Genomic DNA, 27,842 nt, shown 5'->3' on the forward strand with positions numbered 1-27,842 from the left:
TCCTACATTCTAATTACGATTCATGTCTGTGAACATTGTTATTACCAGTGAATTTGAACACATTTCCTTTGATATTAAACTGGTGCAAGTTATGATGGCTTTCTTTATTTTGGTTACTATAAGAGTCTTTCCCTTGTTGTCCTTATGGGCATTGATATTATTTAAGTATACTATTCAATCAGGGCTTTGAATATTTTTCTAATGTTCTCCAGTGTTTTTTCACTTTCTTTATGTGGACTAGCTCAATATAATGTCTACAGAAATGTTGCCTTCTGTGCACTGGCATAATGTGGTGACACCGAGCCTGAATGCAAGCTGTCCATACTGCCTGAGGAGTGGTTTGAAGTGATCTGAAGTCTGCTGGTTTTTCCTTTCAATCAACACCCAATAAACCTAAAAATATACAGGTGAGGAGCGTTCCTACCAGATCGGGTTCCTTAACTCATGTATCAAGCACAAGGGAGAAGCAAAAATCCTGCAGACACCCTGTGCTTGTTTGGACTAGGGTCATCGCATCACTCATTACATTTATATTAAAGGTGCCATGACAATGAGTTCACTTTACTGAAATGGCCCCCACAGTCACCAGACCTCAACCCAATAGAGCATCTTTGGGATGTGGTGGAACAGGAGCTTGGATGTGCATCTGGATGTGCATCCCACAAATCTCCATCAACTGCAAGATGCTATCCTATCAATATGGGCCAACATTTCTAAAGAATGCTTTCAGCACCTTGTTGAATCAATGCCACGTAGAATTAAGGCAGTTCTGAAGGCGAAAGGGGGTCAAACACAGTATTAGTATGGTGTTCCTAATAATCCTTTAGGTGAGTGTATATTCATATTTATATATGGCACTGTACTATTTACTGTACTACTACCATAAATACAAGCATAAATGAACAGAAGACATGTAGGGAAGAAAAAATGTAGGGAAGAGGAGGAAGTCAATAAATAAGTACATATTCATGGGTGTAAAACATAAGGATACATTTATCGGACCATGGGAACAATTCAATCAAACCCGCACTGTAGTCTCAGTAGCCCTTTTCTGTTGGTTAAGTTACAAACTGACAGTTTGGTCTTAGATACTGTATAAAAATCCACAGATTCCCCTCTCCCCAGCCCCCAGTTATGCTTTCAGTTTTTCAAATTAGAAGTGTGTAAAGAGTGTGTAAAGATTTGTAGGTCAGGTTTGAATGAATCCTTTGCCCTTGACTTCAATCTGAAGTCAATGGGATAGCACCTGCAATTGTGGACATTTCACATCATGAAAATTCTATTTTAAAACATGTAATTCATCAATGACATGTACATGCATCACAAATAATATATGTAGACTTAGTCACAGAATAAAATTTTCTTAAAAACATTTTATTGAAAATCTCCCATGGAGAAAAAAAATGAATCTCCAATGTGTGCAGTGTCCAAATTAGGTACATTTGCTTTCTCAGCAGGGCTTGTTCTTATTTTACATTTGTCTTAATGTGGACCTTATAAACTGTGTGACCCTAGAGAAGACCCTAGGAGATATGAATGTTTGGACTCAGGCACTTGGTGTCATCATTTGCTGCAGCTTGAACAGGGCTGCAGACCATTCTCGTTGCACGAGGTGCACTTGAGGGCTTTGAAAGAATCTGTGAAGCAGTTGCGGAAAATGGACATCTTGCTACCATGGCACATGGGGCATGGGATGAAGGCAAAGCCCCCACAGGTCTGGCATGTGTGGGGGTGCTGTACCCTCTGTGTGGAAAGATACAAACACATATGCAAACAGTCACTGAATTCAAATCCAACTGTCATAGTTTGCTACTGTATACAAGACCTCTGAGGATTTGTACACATCGTAGTATCAAAATACGCAACCACTACCGTAAGTCGCTCTGGGTAATGGCTTCTGTTTTCTGAATTTTGTGTGTCTAACAGGACTTCTGGTCTTCCAAGCTTACCAACCTGTCTTTGTATTCTGTTGTTCTGTTCCCTCAAAGATTAGAGTTAAATACAGATCTCTTTTCACATCAATATGGCCATGTCAGTTTCTTGGCTCAATTCACATCACCACAATCGGCCATCGCAAAGTGATTTGACCATGACCTGGGCATGCAAACAAATTTGTTGGAAGCAGAATCAGTAATGTTTTTCCCATTATTCATGGCCATGTTTTGACATCTGGGCATAATCTCTGTCAACTCACTAATGTATTATTGAATCCACATTTGACTAAACTTTACTTTCCATTCACCATTACTGGGTTGGATGGTGAGCAGAACTGTAAATCCTTCTGTTCTGTTTCTGTACCTCGTGGATGTCTATACTCTTAACATCTCTGGGTGGTTCAGATTACCTGACAGCCGGATGGCAGGAATTGTATTATTTATTGAGTTTTATTCTCTAAAAAACACTGAGTTATTACAACTAGGTGCTGGGATATTAAGTCTAGGTTATGGGTACTGGATTATTGACATAGGATTCTGGATGATTGAAGCTGGGTATGTGTTATTGATGCTGTGTTAATGAGGCTGGGTTATTAAGTCAGGGTTCTGCGTTATTAAGCCTGTAATAACACATTTTACATTATACAAACTTAATGATAATAATATTTACCTTCATGGTTGCAATTTAAAGGCAATACCAATAATATGCAATGAAACAACCTATTGTTTACATAAAAAAAATACCCAAATGTTGGTTCAACCCAATGTATGTATAGAAAAATATACAATGGCACTGAAATGAATTCACAGCCTTGAATCTTTCCAAATTAAATACAAATTGAATTGATTAGGAGTTTTTGCCACGTCACTAATCAACACAGAACAAAATAATGTGAAAGCAAACAATAATATCTGTAAATTCAAAATATATAATTTTTTCTACATAAAAATAATATAATTGATTACATAAATATTCAACCCTTTTGCTAAGACACCTGAATGATTTGTGATGCAACCAATTGTCTTTACTAGTTGCAAAATTAATCAGGAGTCCACCAGTGTGCAATCAAGGTGTTTCCCATGATTTCAGGTGTAATATGTCTGTCTCTGGAAGGTCCAACAGTTGGTTAGTACAGTATCTAACAAAAACTACATCATGGATGAGGGAAAATTCAATGCCAATTCGGTATAAGGTTCTTCAAAGGCATCAATCAGGGTAAGATCTTTCCAAGGCATTGAATATCCTCTTTGAGCAAACTGTGAATCAGTCTAGAACAGGCTGTCCTCAAAAGTATCTAGATGAGGAGAGCGCTAGTCATGGAGACCACCAAGACGCCTATGGCAACTTAAAAGGATTTAAAGCCTCCCATAGCTGAGATGGCCGAAGATATATTGTGTACATAGCTGTGGGACGTAAGGGTTTGTTAGAGTACTGGAGCCCCCGCTTACGTAGGTTCAGCACCTGATGACATTCCAAAATAAATGTGTAGTTTGGCCGTGACCGATCTGTGTGCATAGTTCACCTGTCCATAGGCGAGAAGCACATCACTACTTTCCGATTGAGGTGTGTCTTCATCTGACTTAAATACTATCCAAATAAAGAAATTAAAGTATACTCTGACCAACAAAAGGCACAAAAATGTCTGTACTATGTAGCCAAAATACTTTTGTCAAATATAGTTTATAGTAAATGAACATCTACATACGTACTCTGTTTATTAATGTGATTTCTCTGAATAATTTAAAAAATAAAATAGTCCTTAGCCTATTCATCTCGGAATGAAGTCATTACAAAAATTAATAATAAAAAAAAGGAATATTTAATAACCGGATCCCCTTCCTCTGAACAGAATATGTTGAAATATGTTAATTTAAAACCCAAACAAACATGATTCTGTGAAATACACAGTTTTGCAACTGTCTCCCGTTGAAACCGAAGAATTGAACATAACTTATCTCGTAGAACCCCCTATTATCGGCATATCCAACAGCAATACTGAAAAACATTGAGTACCGACTAGTCATTTGATGTTTATGATCATTATTAGTGACATAAAAATGTTAGCTAGCATATCTGTAATGATCATTTATTGGGATAAAAAATTATCAATTTCAGGGGAAATATTAGCCTAATATTTTCAGGTAGTTGGTTAGTGACGTAGCTAAAAAAATACGACCCCCTGTGGATAGTTTTCATGTGACGTCATGGCATATGGGAACACCCAATTGGCGGGCAAAACCATCTCTCCTTTACTTTTGCCCTCCATTGACTGAAAAAGTATAGGAATAGTAATAGATTCATATAGTAATAGACTCACAATCCCATAAATCCTAGAGGCAAAATTCTAAACTGGCTAGTTTCCGGTCCTTTTGGCATTTTCCCCATTCATTTTTCCAGTTAAAAATAGGATCTGTGATCTGCGTAGGATTACACCACCTCGCCGTTTGATAAATCAGTAAATATACATAAGACAAGGAAACATATCAATATATCTGCCTAAATGTAGCCAAAAACGACGGAAAGCTAATTAGCCGCTAATATTGCTATCTCAATGAACTACACTTTGGAAGTTCGACGTTAATGAAACATTCGACGTCATCGGCAAGTGCAGCCTCTGGTAGCTGGAAAACCATCCACGTTTCCCACAGCGAAGAATCTAAATAGCAAATATATTTTTACAAATTCTCCACATCAGCCTTTTTAGTTTCTCATTTTAATACTTGATTGGCTCAGCACAAGTTTATCTGTTATCATTTTTCTAGGGAAATGTGTCGCTGGAGCCGTATGTTAAGGTACAGTACTATAAAATGTGTTAGCTGCAAACAGCATTTTGTATAATTTGTCATAAAACGTTTGGTAACTATTATTTACAAGATGTATAGTATGGGATTAGGTTTTTCACTAGGCCGTGTATATAATTATGAACATGTTACCTAGCGTGCTATCATGTTTGGAGTTTGAGGAAACTTGGTTATGTACACTAACTTAGTTATGCAAACATTAGCTATGCTTGTGTGCATCATTTCCTATGTGTGCCAGTTAACTCGCGGCGTCGAAAAATCGGATTACAACCAGAAAGATAACTAGCACATTGATGAAATTATGCATACCACTACAGCTGGCACAAGACATTACAGGGAACATATTTTAGTTAAGCACTGCTTGCAAAACTGATGTATTGTGATGTATTTTCTATTAAATTGTTCGTATGCTATAGTAGTAGTTTTTTGTGTTTTTTCTTTCAGCCCTGACTGCAGGTATCCTTTCCAGTAGCCATTTGTCTGTACCCCAATTCACCAACTTACACCCCATCTAGCGCTTGTGAGCCAAGGACCCTTTTTAGCAGTGAAGTAATTTGTTTCGCCTCGAAACAAATCCTAAATCGCTGGCCTTCAACCCACTCTGCATGAGGTGCAATAAGGGGTTGGTGCGCTGTCCCACTGTTGTTAGCCATAGCCTCATGCTGCTCTAAAGACATCACCATGCCAGCCAGGATGCCTGCAGGTCCCGGGCTCCCTTGGTTTTTAACAATGTCCGATACAGACAGGGAGGGTACCAGTTGTTCTGGCTCATGTTCAAGAAATTCTGCCATGCCTATAAACCTGCCTCAGAGACAATTCATCAACCACTGAAGAGCCTCCTCTGTAGGTTCTCTGGACCGAGGGTTATAGTCATAGTAGTCCATAGGTTATAGGACACCATTCAGCCATAACATTATGACCACTGACAGGTGAAGTGAATAACACTGATAATCTCATTATCATGGCACCTGTCAGTGGGTGGGATACATTAGGAAGCCACATGAACATTCTATCCTCAAAGGTTTGTGTTAGAAGCAGGAAAATGGGCAAGTGTAAGGATCAGAGCAACTTGACATAGGGCCAAATTGTGATGGCTGGGCGACTGGGTCGGTGCATCCTCCAAAAACTGCAGCCCTGGTGGGCCAATGGCCTCTTTCAAACAATGCAATAATGGTTTGAGGAACACAACAACGAGTTCAAGGTGTTGACTTGGCCTCCAAATTCCCCAGATCTCAATCAAATTGAGCATCTGTGGGATGTGCTGGGCAAACAAGTCCAATCCATGGAGGCCCCACCTCGCACTTACACACAACTTACCACAACACACTTTCAGAGGTCTAGTGGAGTCCATGGGTCAGGGCTGTTTTGGTGGCAAAAGGGAGACCTAAACAATATTCGGAAGGTGGTCATAATGTTTATAGCGGATTGGTGTTACGTCTCCACAGACTGCACATTGTTACAAGTTGATGGCACTTTTCCATTCACAGTCCATGTCTGTTTGTTCACTTTCCTGCGTTATCCCAACAACTAAACAGTGACCCTTTCGAATGGTCGGCAGGAATAGAGTAAAGAAAGGGTTTGGTACCCATACTTGGTGTTTCTCATTTGATAGTTTGTAGTGTTTCCCCTTTATGCTTGTTTGCAGTGTAGACTATGCAATATTAAGTGTAGAGTGCATAGTTTGTCATTTGCATGCCTTATTAGCACAGGGGAGGGTAGCCATGTTTGGAAATCTCTGTTGTGCCAACATTGACAGGGTAATATAAAAGGATGGCAGTTGTGGAAGGTGGAACATGATCCTTATGAATTGTTGTACTGTTCTAGTCTAGTTCTAGTTCGTAATATAATGTATTGAAGTTGTGTGCCGGGATTAAAGTAATCTGTTTGGTGAAGTCAAGGATAATCTAAGGGAGTTCTTTTGACAAAAGTACATCTGATGTTGTGTGTTGGGAATAAAGTAATCTGTGTGGTGAAGTCAAGGTTCATCTAAGGGAGTTCTTTTGATACATGTTACATCTAATGTTATGCAGCTCAAAAATCGCCAGTGCAGCGGCATGGCCAGATTTATGAGCTTGGCAAATTTAACACAATATCCCAAACTTCTAATATGATCTGGTCATACAATAACAAGATAGATATGTAAAGGGATAATTATATTCAGAATGTAAATAATGACAGCATTAGAAATTATAATTGGTGTCCAAGGTAGTATCGTGGATAATATGTTTATTGATAATATATCAGGTTCGTTTTTTTTTTCTTGTATCTTGTTAGCTTATACTCACCAACACAGGACATACTTCTAACCTTCACTATTGCTGCACTTTCTACTAATGTAGTGGTCTTCTGCCCTTTTAATGCTCATCCATAAAAAGGCTTATGGTCTGAGGACTGACAGTAATGTCCGACAACTAAGCTGTAATGTTGCTATAAGTAAAAACAAAACAATGTATTTGTTACTACGCACTGCTAGCTCCCTAATGGCAATAACTAGCATAGAAAGAGTATGGAAGGATTGCACCAGATTTCGGATTGATCACGCTGGTCAACGTTAGCTAAGGTTAGAAATTACATAGAGAAGTATACATCAGGGAATTGTACATATGTTAGACCGGTATACATCATCCAGAGTATGCTCTCATCTCCACGCCCCAAACAGGGGGAAAATATAAACACACAACACAAACCGGCAGGCTTAAATTAATTAATGAATTAATGCTGTTAATACCAAAGACTTGTAGTGTAGTTGGTTGCATCAAACAATAAAAACAAAAAAACCCGATCTGAAATTCCTCTGCCATGTCCTAAAAAAGAACCTGATAGCAGGACTTTATGGGTCCAAAGCCATGTAGGGAGAACACTAACGTGTTTGTCAAAAACAGGTAACGCTGTGTTTGATGAACAATTATATGCTACCGGCCAGATAGCTATCTATGAATACTATCCCTGGTTTTCAGTTACAAAAAGCCCATCGCTACGTAAGGCTAACATAAAATGCTAAATTTAGCTAACTTCGATATATTGTAATTTCATCCTGCTTGCTGTGAAAATTCCTATGATTAATCACAAGTCATTTCAAGTAGGCAGATGTTACAGCGTTGTTATTGGTGATTCCCTCTTGCCATTCCGTTTTGCACCTATTAATTTTGTTGTCATGCGAAACGAACCGGAAACTAGCCAGTACAGCATCTTATGGGGATTATGGCGTGTCGACTATTTCGGTCTATAAAACCACAAATGTTACTAGTTATACTTCAAAATGAAAGATCATTGCAGTTCCTCATATACAGTGCTATCCGCATGTACAGTTGTGCTCATAAGTTTGCATACCCTGGCAGATATAGTGAAATTCTGATGGCAAGATGAATGTTAGAAAATATGGCAGACAATTTGCATTCTTCTGCACAAAAGACCCTCTTGGACTTTCCAGCATGACAATGACCCTAAGCATATGGCCAAGTTGACACTCCAGTGGTTACAGCCGGTACATATATTACCTTTACAAATGGTACATATATTACCAATTCTCCAAAGGGATGCAAACCTTTGAGCACAACTGTATATTGTATTTGTCGTCATATCGACATGTAATCATTTTAATGATTGACATGGTCTATTTTTGTCTGCACCAACTCCAATGGCCTAGCTAATCTTAGTGAGGCTAGCGAAACCTCTCTTGTTAAACATATAACGTTAGCTAAGTTAATAACAAAGTTAATACAGGAGAAAATCGCACTAATCCAACCTTCTCCACAGAAACCCAGGCTATCAATCGTGGGTCACAGTAGGAATGTTTTACCTGACATTGGGAAGACATTTAACTTCGCTTTGACAACATTTAACTTTGCTTTGACAATGAAAAATGTATTCTCCTTCACCTCCCAAAAAATTGCATTATTGACTCACCCTGATCGAATCTACAGATATCTGTCTTTACTTTTGTATGCTTTCATTTTGGTAGCAGTGTAAGGGAGTACACCCCTATTTTTGTAAATATTTGATTATATCTTTTCATGTGTCAACACTGAAGAAATGACACTTTGCTACAATGTAAAGTAGTGAGTGTACAGCTTGTATAACAGTGTAAATTTGCTGTCTCCTCAATATAACACAACGCACAGCTATTAATCTCTAAACCGTTGGCAACAAAAGTGAGTACACCCCTATGTGAAAATGTCCAAATTGGGCCCAATTAGACATTTTCCCTCCATAGTGTCATGTGACTCGTTAGTGTTACAAGGTCTCAGGTGTGAATAGGGAGTAGGTGTGTTCAAAAATTATTGTTTCTCTACATAAAGATGGCCTTGGCTATAAGAAGATTGCCAAGACCCTGAAACTGAGCTGCAGCACGGTGGCCAAGACCATACAGCGGTTCAACAGGACAGGTTCCACTCAGAACAGGCCTCGCCGTGGTTGACTAAAGAAGTTGAGTGCACGTACTCAGCGTCATATCCAGAGGTTGTCTTTGGGAAATAGATGTTTGGGTGCTGCCAGCATTGCTGCAGAAGTTGAAGGGGTGGGGGGTCAACCTGTCAGTGCTCAGACCATACGCCGCACACTGCATCAAATTGGTTGGCATGGCTGTCGTCCCAGAAGGAATCCTCTTCTAAAGATGATGCACATGAAAGCCTGCAAACAGTTTGCTGAAGACAAGCAGACTTAGGACATGCATTACTGGAACAATGTCCTGTGGTCTGATGAGACCAAGATAAACTTATTTGGTTCAGATGGTATCAAGCATGTGTGTTGGCAACCAGGTGAGGAGTATAAGAAAAGTGTGTCTTGCCTACAGTCAAGCATGCTGGTGGGAGTGTCATGGTCTGGGGAGCTACAGATCATTGAGGGAACCATGAATGCCACTTTACTGTGACATACTGAAGCAGAGCATGATCCCCTCCCTTCGGAGACTGGGCTGCAGGGCAGTATTCCAATATGATAATGTTGGAATACCAATACGACCTCTAAGACCGCAAGGTCTATAACATCCACCAGATCTGTGTTGTCGTCATGGAGGAGTGGAAGAGGACTCCAGTGGCAACCTGTGAAGCTCTGGTGAACTCCATGCCCAAGAGGGTTTTAAGGCAGTGCTGGAAAATAATGGTGGCCACACGACACTTTGGGCCCAATTTGGACATTTTCACTTAGGGGTGTACTTTTGTTGCCAGCGGTTTAGACATTAATGGCTGTGTGTTGTGTTATTTAGAGGGGACAGCAAATTTACACTGTTATACAAGCTGTACACTCATTACATTACATTGTAGCAAAGTGTCATTTATTTAGTGTTGTCACATGAAAAGATATAATCAAATATTTACTAAAATGTGAGGGGTCTACTCACTATTGTGAGATACTGTATAATGTACACATTCCAAAAGTTCAGGTCCGGCAGGGATGTTGCTGTTTTTAGCAATGTAAATAACGCAGCGGGTGCTGTATATGGGTCACAAGTGCCTAAGACTTGCAGTGTGTTTGCATACCTTTGTTTTTCATGTTTTGTGAGGTGATCTAAACACTCATGGGCTGTAAAACATAAAATAGAAAATTTTGGGCTTGTGCGCCATAGAATTTCCAGTGTAGAATTCCCATGTTTCAACAATGTTACGGCTGTCAGAGCAACATGACTGAAAACTATGAATTATCAGCCATCGTCCCCAATTATTGGCCACCTTACTATTATGTTGAATAACATAATTGTTTTATATTTATATTACTTATGACAGATCGTAGTCATCTCTGAAGTGTCTACTAGAAAGTTGTAGCTAGTTGTAAAAAAAAGACATCACTTTGATATTACATGACGTTCGGTCTGTCGTGCAAGTCGAATTTCACGAATTGCAACTTATATATTTCTATAATAAATGGTGGGCTAGCTGAATGGGTATATTGATTAGCAAAACGCACCATTGCTTTCCAGTGAATTTACATTTTGAATTTGAGAGGATTTACTTCTCTGACGTCTAAAAAGAGCTAATAATAGGAGTAGCCGACAGTAGGGAGACGTTATCAACTATTTACAGAAGATAACTCACGTCTGATGACCGAGTTATGTTCAAAGCATCGAGCTCAACTGAACATGCTGCCAAATGAACACGATTCTATACAATTAAATACTATTTGTAAGAAGTTGACAAAAAACTGTTGACAAAAACAAGATATCACGGAGAAAATATACTGACTGATATATTGATTTATTTGGGGGGGGGGTGTGTGATTAATATTTTAGGCCTAGCAACATCCCTGACCGTGGACTTGCATTGGTCAAACAGATCTGTTGCATTCTGACTTTCTCTTGGCCTCCTGATCAAATCATCTTAAGACAGCCATGACTGTGTTTACTGCAACAATAGCCAAAGTGCTTCCCGAAAGTGGGCTTTATGAGAGAGTGTCAAAAAGAAAACCATTAACATATCTTGGCTAGAGTTTGCCAGAAGGCATATGGGAGATTCCAAGACCAAGTGGAAGAAGATGATATGCATTTCGGCAAGCCTAACACCACACATCATCCTGAGAACACCATCCTTACCATAAAGCAAGGTGGTGGCAGGATCATGCTATGGGATGCTTAGAGTTAGAGCCTGGAAATCTTGTTAAGATAGCAAAATGGATGCAGCAAACTACAGAGAAATCCTGGATGAAAACATGCTTCACTTTACAATGACCCAAATGTATAGCCAAAGCCACAATAGAGTGGCTTAAAACCAAGAATGGACAAAAATTACTGTGTCCAGAAGTTTGTACTGATTTATCCAGTAATTGCTGCCAAAGTTGCATCTACCAAGTATTGAGTAAAGAGGTGAGTACATGGGCAATCCATAATTTTCTATTTTGTGTTTGTAATTAATTTAGAGCAATTTGTAGATTTTATTTTTCACTTTGACTTTATGGACTTTTCTGTGGCAAAAACCCCTAAAGAAATACATTTTGATTTAATGTTGTGAAACAATAAAATGCTGTGATGACGTAATTGCATATTTGGAGAGTATTAGAAATTACAAAAGCTATTGGAATAAGTTGTGTAACTGTGATGATTAGTTTACCTCAATTTTGACCAGAAGATCCTGAAGTTCTCCTGATTCATTCATGTCCAATATTTTCTCAGCACCCTGCAAAGTCATTAGCACGTTATAGGTTTCTTCATATCACCTACTAGACTGTTGATTTTGTAATAGGTTTTAGAGTCAAAATAATTTTTAAAGGTTTAAGATAAGTTGGGCATTAGTGTTTTCAAAATGTATTCAGTGTGGTATAAAAATGAAAAGCCACACAGATACCAACCCCTACCCTGTTGAAAAAACACCTTAGACTAAATTGTTTCTTTATGGCCTAAGTTCGTTTCTTTGAAATGAACAATGCTGGTCAGTTGCTGATCCAAGCTATGCTATGCTGTTTTGATGTTTGCTGACAATACTGATTCTGGTATACCAGCCTTACTAGTTCGAAAGTGCCCAAAATCCACCTTGAGCTGATTAATCGATAAACCAGCATAAGATTATTCAAGCTCCAGCTGGTCAATAGCTTAACCAGTTTAGCTTGTCTATGCAGTTTTAACAGCAGGGTAGTTTGCGGTGGTTCTTAACTACAGACCCCAACAATTTTTTATCAACTGTATGACCAAGCGAAATCGCTGACCCCGAGGTAGTGTCCGTCGATGAACACGACTGGTAATGAAGGAGATTCGCAAACGCGCTTGCATCGTTCCTCAAGGTCTTTCCCATACTCGCAGTCCAGGGCTATGTTCTTTTCCAGGAACTTGACCCTGTGGTTTGAAAAGATCTTCCGGACCAGCTCACACCGCTCAAACGTAGTCCTTACTACTCGAAAGCTTGTTGTGTAGATTACTATTCGCCCAAACTCCAGTGTCAACCTCGCCTAGTAAGGAAAACATACAAAAAGAAAACAAGATACTGTATTTATCATTTGTACATAGTATATATAACACAGTAAATATAAATACTGTCCACAACTTTATTGAATATTCTTATTTTGTTGTGTAGAGTCTGAAAGCCTCAACCCAAACTTTTATTTGTAACTTTAATAACATCTAATAAACAATCTTTTGGTTAACCAAATTATTTTGACTACAAATGGATACACCCCCCAAAAAAACATTCAATGTATTGGTTGCATAAGGGTGTGTACCCTACAAATGATCTATTCACTGATTTACAGCAGTAGGTCTGTTTGGATAGATCTCTATCAACCAAGCACACTGGTAATATGCCATTTTATCCCACTGTTCTTCACAGAAGACTTCAAGCTCAGTGAAATTGACAAAGGATCTCCTGTGCACAGCCCACTTTAGGCAAGTCCACAGATTATGTTTAGGATTGAGTTCAGGTCCTGACTGGATCATTCCAGGACATGGATTGATATTTTTGCAAGCCACTCCTTGGTGGATTTATTAAATTATTTGATATCCTCTCCTGACCTGTACCTTTAAAAAAGTAGGTCCTGTAGTTTTGTCGTTTGCTCTTTGTAATAATTACTTCTATATTAGTCAACCAAGATTCAGTTAAGCAACATTTAAGTATATCTTACAAGAGCTGATTTTATGTTTGTTGTCATTCTGCTATTTTTCATTCTTATTTACATTTTAAAACCAGACTTTTTGTTTCATAATAGCCGGTCCAGATTTGTGACGTTACGACCCTTACGTTTTTGGATCAACAAGGCTGTCACTCCCTCTACCAAGCAGCTACTGTAATTGTACTCACCAGTCTGTATAACACTATAGCTTTTGCTGTGTACCGTTCAACATATCTGGCAGTGTTTTATAGTGTATAACTACACTCCTAAGGGACACAGGTGATTCCTCTCTACGCCTGTTGGCACTATCTACTCGTCTGAGCTTTTCGCTATTACCACCACATGGAGCTCTATGGGTGCATACATACTTTAATATAGTTCCCATACTGTACTAAAAAGGTATTTAAAAATGCTTAGGGCAAAATTGACATTTCAAACAATGGGGTACATTTTATTTGGGTCAGTTTAAAAAAAAAAAGAAAAAGATAAGACTAACCTTTTCTTTTGTAAAGTGTATGCAGTGTAAGCACAGCAATGCATACACTGCTTTGAGGTTAATGCAAATGTTTCAAAATTAATCTGGTTTCTAAAAGCACACCGAACATGTTTCACGTGACAGAAACAGCCAAAGAAATTAGAGAAAATTGGTAATCTAAAGATACATCAACTATCAAGGGGTGCTAAATAAAATAGTGCTTGCATATGGCATATAAAAAAGTATTGGGGCAGTGGAGGTATGGTCATGGGATTCTTTTTATTTTTTTATGACCTCAAGTATGACCAGCCTCGCCCAGTAGGCTCCTTTACCCAGAAATGTCTAGAAAGTACAGTTCACAGAATTGATTATTCGATTCTCTTGTCCTCATTTCTTTTAATTTGTCCATGGCCGGAGAGTGATGTAATCAGACATCAGCCAGCACTGTGGAAGAAGGGGGCTTCTTACGTATTGACAAGTAACAGATTTTTACCCAATTCCAAAAAAGTTGGGACACTGTACAAATTGTGAGTAAAAAAGGAATGGAATAATTTACAAATCATAAAATCATAAACTTATATTTAATTCACAATATAATATAGATAACATATCGAATGTTGAAAGTGAGACATTTTGTAATGTCATGCCAAATATTGGCTCATTTTGGATTTCATGTGAGCTACAAATTCCAAAAAAGTTGGGACAGGTAGCAATAAGAGGCCGGAAAAGTTAAATGTACAGATAAGGAACAGCTGGAGGACCAATTTGCTACTTATTATATCAATTGACAACATGATTGGGTATAAAAAGAGCCTCTCAGAGTGGCAGTGTCTCTCAGAAGTCAAGATGGGCAGAGGATCACCAATTCCCCCAATGCTGCAGCGAAAAATTGTGGAGCAATATCAGAAAGGAGTTTCTCAGAGAAAAATTGCAAAGAGTTTGAAGTTATCATCATCTACAGTGCATAATATCATCCAAAGATTCAGAGAATCTGGAACAATCTCTGTGCGTAAGGGTCAAGGCTGGAAAATCATACTGGGTGCCCGTGATATTCGGGCCCTCAGACGGCACTGCATCACATACAGGAATGATACTGTAATGGAAATCACAACATGGACTAAGGAATACTTCCAGAAAACGTTGGGCAACACAATCCACCGTGCCATTCGCCATGCCGGCTAAAACTCTATAGGTCAAAAAAGAAGCCGTATCTAAACAGGATCCTGAAGCGCAGGCGTTTTCTCTGGGCCAAGGATCATTTAAAATGTACTGTGGCAAAGTGGAAAAGTGTTCTGTGGTCAGACGAATCAAAATTTGAAGTTCATTTTGGAAAACTGGGACGCCATGTCATCCAGACTAAAGAGGACAAGGACAACCCAAGTTGGTATCAGCGCTCAGTTCAGAAGCCTGCATCTCTGATGGTATGGGATGTGTTGATGCCATGAAATTTAAAATCAACTTATTTTCCCCTTAAAATGATAAATATTCTCAGTTTAAACATTTGATATGTCATGTATGTTGTATTCTGAATAAAATATTGAAATTTGAAACTTCCACATCATTGCATTCTGTTTTTATTCACAATTGTACAGTGTCCCAACTTTTTTTGGATCGGGTTTGTATTATTAACAACCTTATGTTGTCCATATTAATACAGTTTCAGTCTCAGCTGTACTTTTTCATAATCATTGTGTACCATTAGTAGGTTTAAAAAAGCTTTTGAACTTTATTTTGCAATATTGCAGTGAATACTGGTGAACAAACGTGAACACTGAAAATACTGAAAAGGTACCTCTGCCTGTTAATTCATACAGAAAACTAAAAATGTAAGCTAAATAATTTACTTGTTTAGAGAAAAAATATGTTGAATGTTTTTGAGTAAAGTAGCAATGTTAGGTTAATGTGTTGTGGACAGGCTGCCTCCACCCCTTTATGGTTAGGTTAGCAAATGGGATTTAAGATAAGGGGTTAGAGTCAGAATAGCGACCACGGTTAGGGCCTCCACCTTTCTAAATAAGAAATGTATTAAATAACAAAACATCTGTCAACTGTAGACATTTATTTCTATTACAGTTTGTTACTTTTCAAATGTGTCTTTTTTGTGTCAGCAATTAGTCATTGATCTTAGGAGTGTGAATTAGACCATGATACTCAAAGACAAAATCATCATCATTTCAGCTAGATCACTTACCCCACATGCATTGGGAAGGTTTTCAAATAAGGCCTGACCAGCACTGACTTTGTGCTTGACCCCTCTCACAGTCCCATTTTTGCTCAGGATGTTGATATGCTTGTGGCTTATCGGTGCTCTGTCCTTTGAGGAGCCAGCATACATGAGCAGATCATCCCGCTCGCTCTCGCTGTCATCCAGCTCGGAGCCCAAAAACCCATAGAGAAAACCGTGTCCAGTAGCATCTCCATTAGTGGAAGGTGTACTTGCACGATCTGCATCGGAACTGCTCGTACAGTCTGAATCCAATGAGTCAGATGGCCCCTCATCTTTAAAAATCTCTTTTAACACCCGTCCACTGTTGCCCGAAGCCACGCGGAACCTCACCCGCTTCTGAGGCTTCTCCTCATCCAGCGGTGTCAATATTGTCCTCTCCATTGGAAAATGCAGTAGTAAATTACATGGTCTAGGAGGCAGCTTTGCAGTTACTCTCTTCTCTTATTGGAAGCTCAACATAACAGCCTAGGCTAGAAAACTATTTTTTCCTCATGGATTACTAATGAGTAATCCTCACAGTTGGAAGACTTCTAAAAAAGACAGACAGTCCTAAGCTGCTTCGTCGTAGGAGTTACAGTCCAGGACTTGTAAATAATGCATGCATTGATACCATGGTAACTTAGGAAAGCGACTAAAAGTAAATTGATAGCCCCTACTGAATAATTCACCACACTTTGAATAATTTTACCCAAAGTTGTGACAAGACCGTTTTGGACAACATTATTTTTCCTTTTCCTCTTTTAAATATAGTAGATCTCTAGGGAAATGCATGGTCAAATATCTGAGGATCATTATTAAAAATGTCTCAACATCACAACAGTTACATTACTTTTGTAGCCTACTTTGTCTTTAGCCGGCATCCACCCAAGCAACATTTTGCTGAAAAGGCCTAAACAGCAAGGGTATACTTCCTGTTTCAAATATCTAAAAACAACACATAAAAACAGCGTGGAAGAGATAAAGAAATCTGGTGTTTCTACTTTTCTTTGATCTTTTTATGAAATGTTATTGTACAAATGAAAACAACACTAATGGCATCCAAAAAAGTACAAACACCCCAAATTATTTAAAATAAAATTAACAATAAAATACATAAACCAATACATTAACCCTCTTCCACAACGGAATACTTTTAAAAAGGATTTGAGTGACGGACATAGGCTACATAATGTGTCTGACTAGGGAAAACAATGTTATAAAACAAAAGACTGTGAAAGCCAGGCCACTGTGTTTCCTGATAATTATATTTTGACCACATGCACCCTACTGAGCATGAATGAATGACATGAAGGCACTTCCATTCATTGTTTTTCCTTACTGGTCTCTGTTTCCTCTCCTTTGCAATCTGGGCAGAACAAGGCCACGGTTTCTCCTGTCGATGTATAGTGGCTAGCACGGGCAGGTGTTCACCGAACACCCCTTACACAGAAGAAGTGGACCAGACCATATAATGTGTCATGGCCACACAATACCAAACCGTGTCCATTTAGACCCCTCAGTAGACTCAGATCGTGCAGCGCCTAGCTAGATATTTGACCTAATGGCTAACCACACCCAATGTTGTAGCAATCTGCCAGTCACTTGAGACAGTTGATGATGCTGCATGTCCCAGACACTGATGCATGCGACATCAGAGCAGTGGAACACAACCACTGTGCCTCAGGCTATGCCAAATGTAGCACTCCAGACACACTGAGGTCATGAGTCGCAAAAAGAGTTACAGCCTTATGATTCAAACAGTGTCTGCTCAAAGCTCACTTGAATTAATACCAAGCACAACACTTATTTTCATAATAGATTTGTAGTATATCACTACAAACTCTCATTTTGGGATTAATTGTTTTGGGATTTATTTAAAACACAGGGTATACCCTCTGCCTGTCCCTTTCTTTCTACTCTCTGTATACCACTGTTTGAATTTTTTAAAATAAAGTTTGATTAAAAAATTACAAAAAATGTGCTAAGAGGAGCATGTATAGCTATGTAATTAATATCTGTTCTATGAAAATACCAACATGCCTTAATGTTGTGAACACACTTAGTGTATAAAGCCCTTTTTCACAAATTCCCACACTATCTAATCTCTTTATTAACATATGAACACAGTTCCTACCAAACAAAATCTAATTATTGGCTAAACCTAATGACCCCTTCAGGTTCCAATGATCTTCGTTCTACAATGTGTGTCATTTCTCCCTACTCAATCACCCCACCCCACCTGTATATTTCCATTTTCTTTCCAAATTCAGGATCAATCACTGTATTAATAGAAAGTATTTCACAAAAAGAAAAGTCTACTCTTTATTGGCGTACAGTCAAGTGCATAGCAACGGAGTGATGGAGACATGTCCCCCAATATTAAAAGAAAGTAATATTGCCCCCCCGAAAATAATAACAATTTGTAAATAATATGAAATGTTTCCCCTCCCAATATCAAACTACATACATTTAACTGTCAATAATTTGATTGAGGCTCAAAGTTAATACATATGTAGTTACCCTACAATGCAGCTAGTTAATTAGCACCATTGTGGACTCTAGCTAGGTTTGTGTGGCTTAGATATTAGCCAGGGTCCTAATCAATTTGATCATAGGAAATGACACGTCAACACATTAAGCCAGTGTTTCCCAATCCTGGTCATGTTCTCTATGTTATCTCTATGTTACTTTTGCCTTGTTAGATTAGCACACGTTCCTCTTTATCTTGTTAGTCTTCACACCTGTTAGTCTTTGATCTGATTCGGTTATTTATGTTGTTCATTCATGCCAGTGTTTTGGATCGCTCCAGCTCCATTGTGTATTATTAGTCTTTCTTGTTTTCATGTTCCCAGTTCGTGTCAGGTCTTAGTGTCTCTCGTATAAATCATGTCACTGATCCGTTCCTGTTGTGACCCTATTCCAGCCATTCATCATTGTTTTCCGGGCAGTCTTGGACTACTTTTACATAACTTCTCCTCCATGCAGCTTCAACTTTTTGTTACCCGGAGCAACCCTGTCAAAGAAGGACGTGCACGAATGTCTTTACGAAAATCTTTGCTATAGAATAAATTAACTATGTTTATTCTGCCTGTAAAATAAACATTGATCTATTCAATGATAGATATGGCCCTGCCGACATGTTTTGAAGTGATTATGATAAATATATGACACAGTTTGAGAGACATGTCCCATGACCAGGACAATCCTTGCTTAATTTGAGAGGCAAACCAACAGAGATGCAGAGTGCCATGTTGTGTTAAGGATGGCTCCACCCTCACTACACAATGCCCACAGTTGCTTGTCTGCTCATCAAATGGTGAAGGGGAAAAAGACAATAAGTGAATAATGAGTGATAGCTAATAAGATTACTGCTGCTAAATCCAAATAAGCTGTGATGCGAACTCCTATTGATCTGTGGCACCTGTTATTTTCTGTTTTATGATGGGAACACACTAAAACAGCTGTCTGGAGTAATTTTCCTCTGGAAAGGGTTAATGGATGTTACTGCTAGTGCCAAATGTGAAGTGACAAAAAGCCAGCATGGGAAAGTGACAAGAACAGAACAGCATGTCTATCACATAGATTAGTAGGCTTGTAGGGTACATTCCACAGCCAAGGCCATTGCTGCCTGCTGTAAAGCTGCTACTATAAGACTCCTTTTAAGACCAGTTAACGCAAGCAGCTTAGATTTTCCATGCACCCACTGCGCACAGACGTCAGTTCTACGTCAAGACAGTATTTGATTCACTTAATGGGAACGTGAAGTCAACAAATCATTAAGCCATCTCGTTTCCTCAAGTCTACCCCAATATTAGACTCAGAATCTGGTAATATTTGTATTTTTTATAGCTACCTACTGTATGATTCCAGATCTGTTTTATTACTGTGATAATAATGATACATTCAATTATTAGTATTCATTGAAAAAATGTAGTAAATTCCATTCAATAATCAGTTTAAGGATCTTCTGGATGTGGAGAATCGCTACTGGTTTATCAAAAAAGAGCAGCCTTACGCCCAAGGCCTCGCAAACTTACCTGTAGAGACAAGATTAAACAAACACTCTTTGGGAAACATTACACAGAGGTTAGATCTAAAATCCTAAATAACTGTACTGATGAAATGTGCTGAATTCTGTGTCATTTAAGACTTCTGTGACATAAAGCCCTATCCCATAAAGTACCATGTAACTCACTTCTATTTTCCAACACTCAATCCTCCTTTCCAACACTTCTATTCCCTTATATTTTAGATGTCAGGGGGAGTTAAAGTTATGTCAAAGTGGGAAATAAAGGCTAAAGGATGGGGCTGAAGAAATGTCACTACTCTGAAATTCATAAAGATAAGGACGCAATGACTGACCTTCCTTGATCACATGATTATTGTATAGTGTAGAGTTAAAGTAACAGGCTTTAAGTAAAGTTTCTGAGAAATGAAAGAGAATTAAAATCATGAGGCACTTATTAATACGTTATATTCTTCAAATATCTATTGGATGAATTATAAATTACTAAACCATTATGGATGGATGTAGCATTGGCTAAATATTCCTTTAAAGAACATATTTGCAACACAACCTGATCCCTACTCCGAGGACAGTGGAACGATGTCCACCAGAGGGCAGACTGGAATTTAATTTGCAGTTCAATGTCAGGCTTGCCCATCCCATCCCAAAGGGCTAGAGAGGCAAGGACTGATGGCTGTATCTATGAGGCTGGCTTTGTCCCCTCCTTGGGGCTGTATGAGTGATCAGTCAATCTCAACAAGAACATCTTTCAAACCCACTGAACAGGAGCCAGTGGAGAATGCCTTGGTGAAAGGCAGCCATACTGAAAAATATTTAGATACCAAAAATAACAATAGACTGTTATCCATGCTAGCATGCTAGCAGAAATCTTTCCCCCCATTAGTGTCCAATAAGGCATAAAATGCTACAAAAATATAAATACTTGTGAGTATCAAAGTCCTCTTCTTGGTAGCTACGTGTTCTTTCCTTGACTCCAATCAGTTCATCTCATGGAAAAGTTTGCAAAACTAGAAACAGTTTCTGTGAAACCTCTCCAGAAATATATAATAACGAGGCGTTTAGTGTGTGCATTTGCAACACTAATCAATCTCAGGTAATGCATTAAGGAAAATATTGGTCAGTTTTCAAACACACACACAAATTAGTTTTCAGTCATTGTGGGGACTATGAATCCAAACCTAACCTCAAACTAACCCTAACTCATATACCTAATACCTAACGCTAATTCAAAATCTGCCTTTAAAGGGGCACTGTGTAGAATTCTGCCCCTAAACAATAACATGACTTCTCTTTCTGAACGAACAAGAATGGAATAGTATTACCTAGTGCAGGATAGTTTAGGTTGGTAAGGTTAGTACTGTGACTGTTTAAAGCAAGTACAAGATTACAAGTCATGAAAACTGAAAGACAGACTGGCAAAAAGTTTAAATGGGGAATATCTGAGGCACTTGGATTCATTTTCTATAAAACATTTATTTGAAACAAACTTAAAACATTAAGATGTCAACTAGTCACTTTTGCTTGTTTATACAAGTATTACATTTAAAACCTTACATATTGCCCCTTTAAAAATGTGGCCTGGGATATTTTGATAATATTTTTTACACCTCCCATTTTGGGCTGGATGTGTAATATGTTGTTTAAATGTTCTTGATCTATAAGTACAATCACAATCATTATTAAATTAGCCAAGAAACAAAAAGACCTTGAAAACAGAAAAGAGACCAGGCAACTCTAGTCTAGCCAGCCCATGATTAGAAGGGATGAATAAAATTGTCCCTGGCTGGTTTCAATCCACAGTTTTCTATGTGGCAGACTGTGTCTTTAACCATTACTCTATTTAAACAGCTGGAATACAACTTTTACCTCAGCTATAAAATTTTTGCTGGAATAACATTTATTCATGGAATTAAAGTGTACTCCTGTACAAAGATTACTGTAGGTGGCTAGAGAATAGCTATACAGTACCTATAATGAAAACAATGACTCCAATCACTCCATGGCTAAAAAATGGTAATGTAATACAATTATTCTTTTAGATATATTAGATTCATGGTATTACAGAGTGGAAATATATTGTTGTGCGATGGCAGAAAAGTGGATAAATATTTCTGAGAGACAAATTTTTGAACATCTGAGAGGGGAGTTGAACCGAGGTCTAAATATTGAAGGTCAGAGATATTACCACAAAACTCTAATACCTGCTGGTACTCACTACACCTCTCTATTGTCTCCAACCATTAAATTTTTGCTGAAATAATGTGGGCAACAGAACAATTGTGAACAGAACTAAAGTATACTCTTTTAGAAAGATTATTGTAGATGGCTAGCTAATAGCTATACAGCCTATGACGAAAACAATGACTCCATGGCTGGTTAGTTTCTTTAGAAAACAATAACTGTATAAAAGGGTCACATAACACAATAATTTTCTTAAATACATGAGAAGCATAGTGGATACATATATTGTTGGGCGATGGCTATAAAGTACTTAGTGGATAAACATTTCTGAGAGACACATTTTGAATGTCTGAAAGGGGAATTGAAACAGTGTCATATTATTGAAGGACCGGCATGTTCCCACTAGACCACAGGGCCTGCTTTCTGTCAGTGCACCTCTGTATAGTCTCCAGGAGCTGTGATCCATATTACCCCAAAAAGCATACACGGATATATATTTCGAAAATCCACCAGTAATATTTGCAACATAACCATAAACAGTTTTGTTTTAGGCTTACTAAAATGTAACTACTGATGGTTGTAGCCAGCAAAGTTTTTGTCTATTCTGAACAAATCCTAATGCATAATTTGTTTTGTCTTCAGCAAGGCTTAAACACAGGTCAGCTATTTACAGTTTTTTCTGAATGCTTAAACCCTAACCATGATTGTCATAGCACAATTTCTAAAACGATTAATACTTATAGCAAAACCTCTCACTGAGTTTGAAAGAAACAGTGAACGTGTGAAACAACAGCGATATGACTATGTGCAGGTAAGCTATAATATCATTGGTACTGAATCTGGATGTGCATACTGTAGTGCTGTGCATGGGCCTGCTGTGCTGCATTTGTTTTGTCTTGTCCAGAGAGTGATGGAGCTAGAGGCAGATGCCATGGGTCATGAGCTGCTTTTTGTGGATGAGGCAGGTTTTAACCTCACTCAAACAAGGAGACGTGGCAGGAACATTATTGGACACTGTGCCATAATCAATGTCCCAGGACAACGTGGTGGTAACATAACTATGTGTGCAGCTATAAGTCAAAATGGTGTTGTTCACCATCATGCAACCCTAGGCCCATATAACACTGCACACATCATTACATTCCTGGACACCTTACATGACAGGCTCACTAATGTTCAGAGACCAGAGTGGACCAGATACGTCATCATATGGGACAATGTTAGTTTACATAGGGCTGCTTTGGTCCGCAACTGGTTTACAGATCACCCACTCTTCACTGTACTCAACCTCCCCGCATACTCTCCATTCTTGAATCCAACTGAAAAGTTCTTCTCTGCCATGGCGCTGGAAGGTCTATGAACGTCATCCCCATCAACGCATAGCCCTTTTACAGGCAATGGAGGAGGCATGTGGGGATATTGACCAGGCATCATGTCAGGGCTGGATACGGCATTCCAGAATATATTTTCCCTGGTGCCTTGGACTAGAGGACATTGCATGTGATGTAGACAACATTTTGTGGCCAGACCCAGAGAGACGACACGATGTAGACTGAAATTACTATTTTGTGTTTTGACTTGGAAAAAAACACTTGTGTTTGTTTTGATGTGTGTAAATAAACACCAATACTTGAAGTTTGGATCCCTGTATGTTTACAGAACTATGACAAAAGTATGACCTCAAACTGACTTACCTTGTGCACAGAGAGAGCAAAAGCCAGATGTGTTTTTTATTCATGCCATCAGTGTGTAGTTAATGTGATGGCTTGTGTTAACTGTTTTATACTAAAATACTACTTTTACGAAGGTTTGAAGAGTTAAGCAAGGTTTGTTAGCTTTTGCAAGAGAACTACAATGTTTTGCTGATTTGGTGAAAGGATTTCTTATTTGTGTGTAGATTCTTGAAAAAATAGCCAATAGTTACAAAAAATGTGCCTAAGCCATTAGAAAAAACTGTAACAAGGGGTAGTTAGCCAGCCACTCAATCACTCAGTAAGAGACATTTGCTCTTCTTGGCCGGCTCCGCTTACGCGGTCCAGCAAAACAATGTGTGTACAGAGTGGAGAATGTGTGTGTGTGTGTAGAGATATGCGACATAGTATTTGTGGGGGAGTGTGGTTTCTTGGATTTAAATAGGAATGTCTAAGCTGAGTGACAGGAAAATGTGTGTGATTTTATGTGGAGATAAAAGAGAGTGTGTAAAGAAGAGAGAAAGTGTACTCTGAGGGAGGGAGTAGAGGGTTGGGTAGGAATATGTGTGTGGAGCAGCGAGTGTGTCTTGGTGAGGAGTGGGGGGAGGAGATTGTATGGGTGTAAAGGAGAATGTGTTTGGGAGGTTGTGGAAACAGAGGAGATGATGGTAATCAAATTTCTAAGACACACCATAATGTGTTTTTGTGTGTTCAAAAATAAAATAATGTGTTTTGGGGGGTGTACTGGGTAGGGGGTTGAGAAAGTGGAGATGGTTTACATTAAGTATCAAAGATACACCATGTACTGATTAACTTCAACAGAAAATGTTATGTGTCAAACTTGTATGGCAGAATTTGGTGAATATTTTAACATCTGTGACATTTATAGCTGCCATAAAGCCATAACCTTGTGTACAGGTGCAATGTGTCAAAGACGTTAGCCACCTTGCGTTAGCTACCTAGCATTAGCAACACTGCGTTAGCCACATAATGTTAGTCATATAGCGTAAGCCACATAGCATGAGCCAACTTTCCTTATATAAAACTTCTAAAGAAAATGGTTCAGGTAGTGATGTTTATAGCACCCCCATATTTCTATATGGGACTTTTTCTGTCCATTCCTGGCAGACACATTTACAGATATGTTTAATTTCTTATCTGTTTGATATTCCATTTTGGATTAATGGACTTCTAAAGTCATAGACCCACCCAGCTCAGTTTCATTCGCTGATTTCAGCCATATTGTTTGATATATCCACTTTCCTTATATAACTTTTAAAGATAATGGTTCAAAGGTCCTTCACACCAAACGGCATGAAAATCCATACAGCTGTCTCGGTGGAGATGCCGTTAACGGATTTTTCACAAAGTTCTAAATGGAGGAAAATCTAAGGGGCAGATTTTTTGGTCAGCATGAGAAGCGGCATATCTGGAACTTGGTTACTTGACTACGACATTCGGTTCATATTCGGTTTTTCTACAGTTGTGCTCATAAGTTTGCATAACCTGGCAGAAATTGTGAAATTTTGGCATTGTTTTTGTAAATATGTCTGATCATGCAAATAAATTGAATTTTATTTAAGGATAGTGATCATATGAAGCCATTTATTATCACATAGTTGTTTGGATCCTTTTTAAATCATAATGATAACAGACATCACCCAAATGGCCCTGATCAAAAGTTTACGTACCCTTGAATGTTTGGCCTTGTTACAGACACACAAGGTGAGACACCCAGGTTGAAGAAATCAGTGAGGTTTATAGTGCCACCATGAGAGCTAGCTTTTTGTACCTTTCAGGGTTCATTCCTGGCCTTGGGGTTTATCTGTAAAGCAAGTAACATATTTCTTGGATAATCCTTTTAGGATTTATAGCCTCATAAAAATAATGTCAAATTCAATAGCGGATTGCGGCCACATTGTTTCAGTTATCAACTTTCTTTATAGACTTTTAAAGATAATGGTCCACAGATCCTTCACAGCAAATGGCATGCCACTCCGTTCAATGGTCTCAGGGATGTCATATAAGATGTTAAAATCACGCAAAACATTGGTGAGGTTTATAGCATACCATTAGCTCATTCTGTAATTGACTTCTGCTGTCCATTTGTGGCAGAGATGTTAATGGGCGTGATACTTTTCATAGTTGTTGAATATTCCCATGGGGATTTATGGCCTTATGTAGTCATAGACCCACCCACCTGAATTTCAGTTGCTGATATCGGCAGTATTGTTTGAGACATCAACATTCATTATATCACTTTTAAAGATAATGGTTCAAAGGTCTTTCACACCAAATGGCATGCAAATTCGTTCAGAAGTCTCGGAGGAGATGTTGTTTAGGGGGTTTTCACAGAAGTCAAAATGGAGGCCGTATTGTTTGAGATATCAGCTTTTCTTAGTTTAAAGACAATGGTCCACTGGTCCTTCACACCAATTGTCATCCATCCACGTTATTTCAGCAGAAATGTAATGGCTGAGGTAAAAGTTGCATTCTGCTGTTTAAATAGTGTAATGATTAAAGACAGTCTGCCACATAGAAAACCAGGGATTGAAACCTGCCATCAACAACAATATTCATCCCTCCTAATCGGCTGAACAAGAATTGCCTGGTTCCTTTTCTGGTTTCAAGGTCTTTTTGTTTTGATTTCCTCTCCTTCGATTGGACATCCTGACTACTAGTTATTGTTGAGCATTGGGCATTTTTAAATAGCAAAACATTTCTCTAGTGAGAGCATGTAGTGAGATGCTTCCTGTGCCCCGCTTTGCCCCCTGAAACACTGCTCCCAGCTTTAATAATAATAATTATTTTTCTACGGGCCCATTTTCAGAGGCTTGTAACTCGGCCATATGTGGCTCAATTTGCATGAGACCGTTACTGTACCTATACACCCCATGGTGGCGCTGTAGCACTTAAATGTTGAAGGTTTGAGCATGCATATCTCATGAACCGAATGTCGTAGAGTCATGCAGCCAAGTTCCATACATGCCCCTTCTCATGCTGACCAAATAGTTATCAGTCTTTCAAATTCGCTGAACAGATTTGGTTGACAATCAGTGTAAAGGACCAGTGGACCATTGTCTTTAAAAGTTAAATAAGAAAAGTTGATATCCCAAACAATATGGCCTCCATTTTTACTTTTGTGAAAAACACGTTAACGACATCTCCTTGGAAACCACTAAACAGATTATCACACCGTGCGTAATAGGCTAATTATTTTTACCTGGGTGTGGCATTTTGTCAGGATATATATCCCGTCAGGAACATCCGAGACTTATGCCCTTTAACGTAGCACTAAACATCAGGTCCATGGATGGATCTGAGCAGTATCAACCAAATAGACCTTAAGGGGGCGCTACAACGACACTGACAACTTTGAGCATTTATGAACTGTAAAATACACACTCTAAGGACATCTCTTCGGAGACCGCTGAACGGATTTGCATGCTGTTTGCTGAGAAGGACCCTGGGACCAGTATCTTCAATTTAATTATTTGGAATTTTGATCTCTCAAATGATTTGACCGCAATAAGTGAATGAAGTAAAATCACCTAAACACCATCTACTCTGATATAATTGAATGGATTGGCATGCTATTTGCTTGTGAAGGATCTTGGACCGTGATATTTAAATGTTCTATAGGAAAAATGTATATCTCAAACAATATGGCAGCATTCAGTCCCCAAAGTTTTGTGTTATTCTCTTTCTCTATTTTGGATTATTATTTTAAAGGAACTCTTATTTTAAAGGAAGAGACGATGTAATGGGTGTGTGAATCTGCTAGAATTTTGGGTTGGAGTTGGTGGTTCTATCAGCAGTTACGGAGGGCTATTTTTGAAGCTATGGGAGGAGCCATTGCAGTGCCTGTGAGTTAATGTGGAATGGGTGGGGTGTTGGGAGCATGGCAGCATTCAGTCCTCGATGTTTTGCGTTATTCTTTTTGTTTGTATTGGACTAGGTATTGTAATGGGGATATTAGGCTATTTGGTAAATTGTTGTT

General features: G+C 38.6%; 1 protein-coding gene across 1 annotated transcript; it reads right to left on the reverse strand.

Moving 5' to 3' along the window:
* Positions 1-1,353: 1,353 nt before the first annotated feature.
* Positions 1,354-16,420, reverse strand: grxcr1a (glutaredoxin and cysteine rich domain containing 1 a). The gene is made up of 4 exons (XM_010866936.3): positions 15,929-16,420; positions 12,366-12,605; positions 11,774-11,839; positions 1,354-1,743 (listed from the first exon to the last, which is right to left on the reverse strand). The coding sequence occupies exons 1-4, from the start codon at positions 16,343-16,345 to the stop codon at positions 1,564-1,566; spliced, it is 903 nt and encodes a 300-aa protein (XP_010865238.2). The 5' UTR covers positions 16,346-16,420; the 3' UTR covers positions 1,354-1,563.
* Between the last annotated feature and the right edge of the window lie 11,422 nt (positions 16,421-27,842).

The sequence above is a fragment of the Esox lucius genome, chromosome 4, assembly GCF_011004845.1.
Source record: "Esox lucius isolate fEsoLuc1 chromosome 4, fEsoLuc1.pri, whole genome shotgun sequence".
NCBI lineage: Eukaryota > Metazoa > Chordata > Actinopteri > Esociformes > Esocidae > Esox > Esox lucius.